Genomic DNA, 11,726 nt, shown 5'->3' with positions numbered 1-11,726 from the left:
AATGTGTTTCACGGAACAAACCTTTTATGAAATCGTAAACTCGCTGTTTACGCGATGAAAAATACACCTTAGAGGATTATTTCCATTTGCCTAAAAGGATGATATTTCGAAACAGCTGCGTCAGTTGACGAAACAAAGTTGTAACAAGTACGTTTGAATAAGTTTGGCTAATTTTGAAATACAGCTTCGAATTTGAGAAGAAATGGGATTCTGCTTTATTTTTTCCAGAACTTTACTACATATTTTCGGGGTTCATTAGTGCTTCTTGCATAATATTCGTTCGTTTCTGCAACAGCATATTTGTCAAAAAATAAATTACAGCATTACAGTTAAAACACCAATGCGCTGTAAAATTCTAATTACACACAAAAGTACATAAAAACACAAAAACGACAAAAAATGTAATACTGATTTTTGAAAGTCGTTTTCGTTGCTGCCCTAAAACAACGGAACACCAGAAGTGGGAGCGCAGGAACATCTGCTGGTGCTTGACAGGTACTTAGAGTCTAAACGAGCTGAAATTGTTAGCCCTATGAGACTCGAGCACTGTATCTAGATTGCATCACCATCACATTATTTGCGTTTGCGTTACGTGCGTAGCGTCGTCCTATATCCAAGCTACAATACCGTTGGTGAGTACCTGTGTCGGTAGGACAAAAAGATGACGGAGAAGAGCACATTCGCCAGGCAGCTCAAGTACAGGTCACAAGGATCCGACTTGTTCGTAAACCCGCTCGTGTCCAATGGGACTAACAATTTTCACTCCTTTGTACGCCAAATGCTAGTCAACTACACTACCAACCAACAAGTTCCATGTTTCATCATTTTAGAGAAGCGAAAATGAAAAACCCTATTTGTGCATTTTTTTACAACAACATTGACAAGGTTGACTGGTAAAGATCCCTTAAAGGGATAATTCCGCCTTTGTACAAGTATCTCTACGTTAGTCAATTGTATTTTGTTTCTTTTCTTTTATACAATAAAGAGTTTACATACATATATCCATATTATAAAATGCGAAAGTGTGTGTGTTTGTATGCTTGTCCATCTTTCACGTCGAAACAGAACGACGGATCGACGTAATTTTTGGCATAGAAATACTTTATGGGCCAGAGGGTGACATAGGCTTATATTTATCCCGGAAAAATGCACATTTCCGAGGGACAGCGCGCGATAACCGAATTCCACGCGGGCAAAGCAAAGAATTCGCACTAGATACACAATATAGAGTATTTGGAGCATCGTGCTGTACCTTGATGCTTGCCGTGTATTTCATTACTTAAACCCTCTTTAAATCGAGATCAAAGACCGTCAAAAAGAGCACGTTTTAATCCCGCAGGTCGCAGGTCGCTGTGAGTACAAAAAACGGTAGATTGTACTGCACCAAAGCTGCGGGCTGAAAAAAGTTGCTTTGTGCTCTTATTTATTTGGACGACAGATCAGCTTGGGGTTAACGGGCAATTTATACGCTACAAGGTAGTATACATACAAATATTAACATAGATAGAAACATGAAACGATGTTAATGTTATTTATATCACGATATTAACAGATAAAGTAACCCCTATTTTGAAAGAAGACCATACTTTACTACGACGTATTTTACAAACTAATTACAATTACTCTTTGTCTACATTTATTCGTTTATACAATAATAATAAAAATTATTTAAGAACTAAGCATTGTATAAATTTATAGATATGCAATTCGATATCGATTAAAATAAGAGTTTCAAACTTAACTATCGATACTTAATATATTTTTTTTAATTTTGTATTTTGTTTTAGTTTAGGTAGTTAGACAAACCCGATTGACTGGGTTTTAACAGCATTCATTCATTAATTCATTCACTCTTAATACGAGGGCGGCCCGGTCTCTTCAATAAAGAAGCTGTGCCGTTCTTTCCATAATTCTGGATGATTGACTGGATAGTATAGTACACGTATTCAGGTGTAAGTCTTTGGTGATTTGGTAAATAAATTTTCCACTATAACTACTACAAAGTTTAAGTTTTCGCATTTCTTCAGGAATGGGTTTTCCATGTCCCATATTGATCAAGATAATTAATTAAAACTAACGAATACTTACTTGCAACATGTCTTTTTATATCCTGTTACATCTTTACTGTCAAATAATATAGATTTATAATTTGAACCATATTTATTTTGCTACCTATATATAAACTTAATAAATAGTTAACGCTAGCCGTAGACGAACTATTTTGCATCAAATAAGAACTAGACGAACTGTTTTGCGTGAGCATTATAGCATATCTATAATTTTAAAATAGTGATTATTTTTTTAGTGCCCAATTAACGTCGTTTTGATGGAGTATTATACAATATAAATTGTTTATAGCTAATAGACTTCTGTAAAACAACAAATTATTTTATTTAGATATGCTTCAAAATGTATGACTAGACGAACTCTTTTGCATTGGGGCTCGTAGTTTGTACGTAACAAAGGCAACTGTTTTAATTCACTTCTAAAAAAAATCTGTCACTTAACGAAATTTTCGATCCATGTTCTTAACTTGAGTACTTACTTAGAATATTTAATGCCAACAGTACCTATTTATGCTAACAAATAATTTACCTTCTTACAACGCAGTCTTCAAATCACCTGAACGTATCCGACACCAGCTTTCACAATCTCCGACTTTGCTAAGATAAGTTCTGCAGGGAACTAGGTAGAGCATTGTAGTTGAAACAATAAGGGTTCTTACTCATGATATACGAGCTCTTACGAGGCTAGCGACTAGAGAGGTCATATTGATCATCCAGCTTTCTAGCTCGTGTACATTATGCCTTACACTAGCGCTCTATTGTGTCAAAAGATTATTTTCTTACGTCTTTTGTTGTTACTATAAAAAAATTGCAAGCATAAAGATAAATTAGCCGTATAAAAAAGCCGTGGTGGCCTAGTGGTTTGACCTATCGCCTCTCAAGCAGAGGTTCGTTGGTTCAAACCCCGTTTATGTGCGAAATTACATTTGAAATTTAAATACCATGAGCTTTACGGTGAAGGAAAATATCGTGAGGAAACCTGTACACACCTGTGAAGTAATTCAATGGTATGTGTGAAGTTCCCAATCCGCACGGGGCCCGCGTGTGAACTGCGGCCCAAGCCCTCTCATTATGAGAGGAGGCCTGTGCCCAGCAGCGGGACGTAAATAGGCTGGGATGATGATGATGATATATGATATAGATAAATTATTGTGAGCTCGAATTTACATGTACTAGGTACCGTTACGTAAGGATACCGTTGGCATAAAACGGAAATTAATAAAAAAATATCTTACAAGTGTTTTTTTTTACTTTACTTGCATTTTTAACTTCTAGTCCGAGCTTTCATCAGTATTGATAACCAACAGTTTTTTTTTTCGCCTTCAACATGACTACATACTTATATATTTTCACAGTAATAAGCAATACCGAGCTCGCTTTAAATTATCATACATAACAGATTAACGATTGAATATAATTTAATAGAATAGCCCATAAATGTAATTGCACGTCTTACTTATTATTAAATGAATAGGGAATTAGTCATTGCGATAAAATATCGCACCAAAAACTACGTTGAACCTTTTCCAAACCTTTCAAAGTACAGTCAGCACATTTCAGTTCACTTTATTGATGACTCACTCAATCCATACTAATATTATAAATGCGAAAGTGGTGTTTTGTCCGTCTTTCACGTCGAAACGGAGCGACGGATCGACGTGATTTTTGGCATATAGAGATAATTTATGGGCCAGAGAGTGACATAGGCTACTTTTTATCCCGAAAATGCACAGTTCCCGAGGGAACAGCGCCCGATAACGGAATTCCACGCGGGTGGACCCGCGGGCAAAAGCTAGTGTACTTATAAGAGCAAGTTTGTGCCCAGCGATGAAACGTGTAGAAGCCGGAGATAAGCCAACATAATATGTCAATATGTAATAACTAAGTGAACAGTGGCTTCGCAAGCGCAAACTATTGGTCTGGCAGTTGAATTGAAATTCTAGAATTTTATTCGAATCCCATGAGAATTCCCAAAAATCACATCGTGTATTTTATTGACATTACACTTAAGACAACGCGCAAACTATTGGTCTGGCAGTTGAATTGAAATTCTAGAATTTTATTCGAATCCCATGAGAATTCCCAAAAATCACATCGTGTATTTCATTGACATTACACTTGACAACTGTGCCAAATTGCATGACTCTAAACCTTGCAGTTGAACGGCGAATATCGTAATAAAAAGTAGCCTATGTGTTATTCCAGACCTTCAGTTACCTACATACCAAATTTCATCCAAATCTGTTTAGCCGTCTTAGCGTAAAAGAGTAACAAATACACATAAGTACTCACAAAATTTCGCATTTATAATATTAGTAGGATCAGGATTAGTAAGAAAAGTGTGCAGTAGCTACCACAACATCGAAATAAAACAAGAAAGCTTGTACAAATCCAACATAATGCTTTATTTTACAAACACTATAGTATCGCCATCTAACATAATTCTATGATACTATGTATAATACATTGGAGACATCGCATTATATACAGAAAGTTCAACATTCAATTATATTAATAACCTAAGTAAAAGATATAAGGCACATTTATAACTTCCTAACACGAACTAACGTCTAATGTTTCCAACATACGTATTAAGAAACTTAATTTAATAGTTTTAAAAGATACGTCAGCTGGAAACGTATTTACAATAAGATCACGGAATGTAATCTCAAATTGAAATCTCTTGTTTTTACAAATTGACGTTACGCAGAATAAATAAAAGATTCATTATTAGAAATCATACAAATGTTTCCTAAGTTTAAATTGAATCTTTCAATGGCTACCAAGCAACATGTAAGAGTCACTGCCATAGAAAATAAATTACATTACATTATTTAAATACAGCAATATTTCATAAGTTATTTCTTTTACTGTTAAAATAAAAATGACAAACAAAAATAACATCATTCGTGAAAGAAGGATGTCAATCATTATGCCTAACGTAATTTTTCCTCGTAAAATGCCATTTTTTGCTGTAATGGAATTTTTGTCTCAAAAAAAACACAGACTTTAATTAGAATTGGAAATACTAACAAAATCTGGATGGATTTTGTTAATATTTTCATGGATACATTTGCAACATATTTTGTCACTTTTTGACCACCGTTTTCGTTTTTTCATCGAGTATCACTGACGTTTTTCTGCATAACACCACCCAACCCTCGATAGATTATTTTAATTTTAAATATCATACAATTTATATTCATTAAGAATGCTTGGGCATGGAATGTAATGTTTAATCAAATAATTAAAAAGTAAATTAAATGCAGTTTTTTTTTACAATTATTGAGGCAGGCTAGGGGTTAGGGAGGCTATTGGCAGATAAATATGAATTAATGACGTATTTTATGTATAATAAAAAAATGAGAATTTTTGAATGTCATTTCATTAATTTTGAACTTGGTGTTTTACTCAGTAAACATGAATTTAAAAAAATGTTTAAGTTTTTAAAAGTAAACGTATTTTCAATACATTAGGCATTTTGTAACATTAAGGTTGCTATACAATTTAAACGTTAAAAGGACCGGCGTAAAAATGTAATCCTTAAAAGTTATCATTGCATATACTATCTCAGCTTGTGAACAACTGAATCCATCACATAATTCAACTACAGCGTCTTACAGCCTTATTCATAAAAAGTTAGAGCCTCCTTAAGCTCTGAACCCGATGCTAAAAAACATGATTCATAAACGTCTTTTAGCGCTAATCAGTCGATCAAGGCTCTGCTAAAGTTAGAACGTAGCCTCCTTTATCTCTCTGCTAAGTCACAAAATGGCCGCCACAAGTTTGAACAGCTGATTTGACTAGAGCAAAAAACCATAGGTACGAAGATATTTGTGAAGGCAGGGTACGCAGATTAAAAAAAAACTAATTTTCAGAATTTGTATTTAAAATCCTCTAATTTAGCAACAATAAATTAACAATAAATATGAAAAAAAATAAGGATGATTAACATAATTATGGCTTTTTGCACAACATAAACAGTCGGAAATTGGCGGAAAACAAAATCTCGTTTTTATTTTTTTCCTGTAATGCTGTCACTGCTGTCAATTTTTTTTAAATTATCGATTAGGTTTTTTGTCTTGATTTTGTCATGGCCAACATAACGAAATCAGCAGCTCAACAACTAGCAGACTGCTAGCAAGCGTTTATGAATCATATTCTTACAACCGTCTAACAAGCTTAATCAGTCTGCTAAGTAACAGACCGATCAAACCTCAATTAAGGATTTTTTATGAATAAGGCTGTTACACGTCGCCAAAATACCTAAAGGAAAGTTAAATTAAACATAATTTTGGTAATCTGATCAATGCAGAAGCAAATCTGCTAAAAGTTTCGCGTTTGTATCACAATGCTGATTTACTCGTATATGAAATGTGAAAACGAATTTGCATGCAATGTTATCACTTCAATCAAAATTAATGCTCTAACATAATTTTCCTAAAGTCAACAAAAAACAGTTAAAATTTCTTCCCCTAATTACGTTCAAAAGTTACTATTTATGTCAAATTGAGCTGACAGGCGTTTCTGTCAATCCCTAATGACTTAGTAAAATGCGACATCAGCACTGTCATCTAATTGTCGCCGTCGAAATTAATGACATTAATCACGTCACCTCTCATTGTACAATGATGCCGAAACACGAAAGTAAACGATCAGAAGTTGAGCAGTCATGTAACTGTGGGTTCTTTATTGTATTTGTTAGTGAAATGGAGTTTACTGCATGGATTTATTGATAAATTTGAGCCATAAAAAAATTGGTTTTGTCTTTGTCCGTCGACGTCCGTCCGTCTTTGACGAAGTGACAGATAGAGACAAACAATTTATTACATTATTGTATTTTTCACCTATGATGAGTTCTGTGACACTTGAAAATTTTCCGAATTACGCATACTATGTTCGCAAAATATTTTTTAAAAAGAATTTCTAGTTTGAAGCAAAATAATCATAAAAATTTAAAACTGGACATTTTAAATATATATAGCAATATCAGTGTCCATTAAATAATCTCCGTCGAATACGATAGAAAAATATTTATTTTTCTAAATGACGCAATGTGTGAAACGGAACCGAGTAGTGACGTGACACAACATTATTGGCAAATTCGGCAATTGCCGCGGTGCATTATTCAATAACAATGAACATTTAGATAATTTTTAAACAAAACTTGCAAGATTTCTGCCGCTGAGAGTCTGTCTTGTATACGAGTTGAGTCTCCATTGCATTTTCTTTGCATTGTATTTTGTTATTATTCATTTCTGTTATTATTGTTGTTGACTTTTGTTACTGTTTCTCGTTAGGTTTGTTGTTATTTTTTGGCAAAATGCGAGTCGGGGGTTTGTAATTAGTTTGAGAGATTATTTTGAGCGAGAACGAGAAAACGGTGTCCCGGTGGGCAGAAAACTGTTCACTCGATAAATGGTACATCTCTAAAACTTTCAAAATCGAAACGTCACAGAACTCATCATAGTTGAAAAATATTAAAGCAAGCCTATCAAGCGACTGCGAGTAAAGTTGCAGTGAGGTTCCTTACAGTTTAATATATGTACTTACAATACGTATTCAGTTTTACATAACCAGTTTCTGTTGTAAGGTAATGTGTCGTCATTTACGCTCTGAAACTTTAGACATATCTTGTATCATTTTTCAAAAAATTGGAGACATTGGACTAGATTTCTCAGATGGAGATAATTGCGGATAGATTAGTTTATTTGATAGCTTGAGAATAATTTTAAAATTAAAGGAATTTAAAATAAGATACAGAGTTTATAAAATATCTGCAACCAACAATGTTACTGCCTGCCAAACAAGCAAAAAAATTGTTTCATATGGATAATCTAGATATGCAGTTATAATCGTTGACAAACGTGTTTGGGTTTCACGTTTTGGTTATAATCATTTAAAATTATTATTATTTATTATTAGCAGTTAAATTTGAATGCTCTAACATCTAATTGAATCACATGGTTTAAGGAATGTTAAGTATCTTAAAATAATGGAACCTTTCTATTTAGATATTCAAAACAATGTTAGGAAAGGACGACTAAACAATATTTTAAGAGAAGAGGAATATTGTTTATTGCCTTTTTTGTTTACTTTTTCTACCTAATATCGACGGGTGACAAGCAAAAGTCACTAATTACCACTTAAAGTCAAGAACGATAATCAAACTTGTGCAAAGCATAGAAATGTATTCCACTATTTTTTTCTGCAGTTAGTGACTTGTTTGTCACCCGATGATATACAGACTGCGTAATATGTTTTATGAGAAACGGTGCTCATGGTGCAATTAGAATGAAAGTTCTGTAATAATTAGATGTTCGTAATTAGCAGGTCTGTATGGTAAGAAGAAACAGTTATTTTTGTTTGATTTATAAAACAATTACTTAAAGTAGATATGTATGTGATGCTGATGATGTAAATTGAGATGTAGCCTACTATCTTAATTATTTATTTTAAGTATTTTTAGGCAAATAGCATCTAGAAAAGGTTGAATTATTCTACATAGTATTCAGTCAATTTTAATTACGATTTTTCCATAGTTAACTATGGTACAACAAAAATAAATTCGCTCCAAAAGAACTTAAAATACAAAACTTATGCCTAACCTAATAAACAATACATACACTAAAAGATTAAAACTTTTACTAGGTTAAAACTCAGTAATATTTGTATTTCTCTAATTCATTTTTAGCACAGGATTTTTATATAATTTAAAGTAAATCACAATTTAGAATTTACAAAAGCTAATAATCCTCATTGTATTTTAATTACACTAATATAACATACATTTTTAAGTGACATACATTTTTATTAAACTATTTATAAAGATCATATGTATTAAGATATGTACATATTATGTTGAAACTTTTGACCCTTCTTAGCTAAACACTTCATACAATAACAAAATGATAGAAATCAAATAACAATCTCATTACCGCCGAAAATATTATAAAACCAATCCGACCAACAATCCAATAAAGTAACAAAGAAATACAAAAATGAGATTACCGTACCCGAAATATGACAGACGCTACTGACCTCGGATTTATTTTAATTACTATAGATTCAATGACTTTTGCAAAAATCACTGAACATTTACTGGCACAAAATCAAGGAACCTAATGTTAGGCCAATCATCGCGATACAACTTTAAAAATACATCTTTTATTTAAAAAAAATTAGCATCACATCTCGTTAGCACAAACAAACAAGGAACTAAGCTGGATATACATTTTATTACTATAGTTAACCATCTTTTCACTAAAATAAATAACAGGATCTAATCTATAGAAAGTATTTTAGTGAATAGGTGTTATTTAGTTACAACATCAACATTTGTTATATGAACACTATTTTGCAATCATTATATTGCGAGGATTTCACTAGTAAGATCATAATTGTCATCAAAATCAGCTGTCATCAATGATTTTTTTTCACTTCTAACTAGTTTATCATTCACAACTGCCATTTATTTCGACTCAAAGCACACGATGCATCCGTCAACAAGTGATTATTTTATTATATCAACACTAAGACACAAGTCTGCGTTCAATTTTAAAATGTCACTGATGTTTATATGAACAACACTTCGTCATAGGCCTCCGGCTACTCGGCTATGAGTTCTGGATTCAGTCTATCAGCGTGGAAGTTCTCCATGCTCCACATTTGACGCGTTTCCTCCTCATTGCACGTCTCCATGGTGATCTTGTCCTTGTTCTTACTAATTGCCATACATTTTTCGCTCGAACCGTGCTTCAGTAATTTTGTCTGAAATATAATTGACCCATATTAGATTTTTCCATTACTTTACTCATAGTTATTTTGTGCTATTGCGATTGATATTAAAATAAGAAGTATAATCTCGGCTGGGCGTTGATAGGAATTGTAACATTTACTAAGGCTAAAAGTATCATGGTTGCTGCTCTAGTAGCCATGTCAAAACCTAAATACGTACTCTATGTGATGAAACTTAATGGAACAGACAGAACCGAAAGTATCTTCAATATACGAAGATTATAATTTAATATGACTATAGTAAAACTTACGTTAGGATCATACAGCCAGAGCTGATTTCCCTTGGCCCCGTGGCAAGGATACAGCACGACGTCATGCCCAGAGAAGTCAAGACATGTTTCATCTCGCCTGATCTCACCACCCTTCGAGTACATCCAGTACTGTAAACATTACGATAGAAATATTGAAATCATTGTACCCTCGAATTATGTTAAGGATGAATTCAAATTCAAACATGATTAAGAAAACAACAAAAAAAGGTTAGTGAGACGTAAATCAAAACAGAAAGGGGTCTAATTAGGTATTATGATTTCACAGGAAAATGGAAGTTAAGCTACTTGTCATAAATATTATATACAGCAAACAATAACCCAACCCGAAGTTAATTTAAGTTGACCACACGAATTTAAACTACATACATGGAAGACAATGGTCAGAGGAAAAAAAAACAAAACATACAGTTAAAAAGGATTAAATAAATTATACTAAACATATTCAAGGATTTTTAAGTTGTCACAAAAAAAAATTGAATATGTTTAACACTGAATGAGTTAGATTGAAGAGTGAACAGGAAATATAATTATTACACTATAGTAAATAACCTAGCGGCAGTACCAAAGTTGTAGGAGGAGTGTTGGTTCTTATAATCTGAATAATATAATTACCAGTTCGGATTTATTTTGTCCATTTGTTAACCCTCAAGGATCCCATTAAAAGATAAGCTCTTTCTACTATTGCTTATCTCAAACATTAATTCACCTTTGAAACAGTTCCAGCCATTTACAGTTTCTTACGGAATGGGTTTCAAAATAAGTCATTATTTGGTTCAATCAAAAAGTGATATATCAAGCATTAGTGAAGCATACTATACGCTGTAATAAAGTGTCAGTTACTAAGTGAGATATAATGCGTTAGTGCGGTTCAAAATAAATCTACACCACCCACTACTTATATCACCAAAACTTACCATTAAATTTGATGATCACCAACACCAACTACAGGAAAGCGAAAGCGAAATATCAGTGAAAATAAGATGGCCGCCTAAGACAAACCTGATTGCCATACTCCCCGTGGCAAGGCCACACGTTGACCGCTTTCTTCATATCTTCCGGGCCCGCCGCGGAGTCGATGCACATATCCGTTCCGCGGTTCGCGATCTAGTGCCATCCATTAGTTAAAAAGGCGTGCCGAAAGAAAGCGTGACGGACTAACATCATTACTTGATTACAAAAATACAAAAATTACTAAGCAAATTAACAACTGAACACAAAAGTGAACACAAAGGTCAAGTGATGATGCTAAATCGCGTAATAATGAAAATGGAAATTTGTTGAACACAAAGTAGCTTATAAAATAAGACTTATTCCTCATAACAGAATAAGTTGTGTCAAACCCATTGACTAACACACCCCATGAAATTATAAACCCTGTTTCAGGCTGGTACCTGACTGCCACCCATATGGTGGCATGAATGGATTAAAAGTGGTTCTTCAACTTCAGGATCCGTTACAGCTCCATCGAGGCAGAATCTTCCAATGAAAGCTTCATTTCGAATCTAACAATGATTTTTGCAAAACCAAACAACATTAATCCATGCAATCACAAGTGCTTTTTAGACGGCGTGCTAATCAGGGTGCTTAAAGA

The 11,726-nt window shown here is 33.5% G+C and overlaps 1 protein-coding gene across 2 annotated transcripts in view; it reads right to left on the bottom strand.

Annotated features, from left to right (window-relative positions):
* Nucleotides 1-9,242: 9,242 nt before the first annotated feature.
* Nucleotides 9,243-11,726, bottom strand: part of Pgant9 (polypeptide N-acetylgalactosaminyltransferase 9) — a 206,375-nt gene continuing 203,891 nt past the window's right edge. The window contains exons 11-13 of one of the 2 annotated variants that reach the window (XM_074100912.1): nucleotides 11,135-11,239; nucleotides 10,115-10,243; nucleotides 9,243-9,836 (exon numbers count right to left, since the gene is read on the bottom strand). In XM_074100912.1, the coding sequence (XP_073957013.1) occupies nucleotides 9,675-9,836; nucleotides 10,115-10,243; nucleotides 11,135-11,239 (396 nt within the window). In that variant the 3' untranslated portion in view covers nucleotides 9,243-9,674. The remainder of the gene's footprint in view (nucleotides 9,837-10,114; nucleotides 10,244-11,134; nucleotides 11,240-11,726) is intronic. The other variant, XM_074100911.1, reaches the window with a different exon arrangement.

Source organism: Choristoneura fumiferana, chromosome 17, assembly GCF_025370935.1.
Source record: "Choristoneura fumiferana chromosome 17, NRCan_CFum_1, whole genome shotgun sequence".
Classification (NCBI taxonomy): Eukaryota; Metazoa; Arthropoda; class Insecta; order Lepidoptera; family Tortricidae; genus Choristoneura; species Choristoneura fumiferana.
This window is presented reverse-complemented; position numbering and strand designations above follow the sequence as displayed.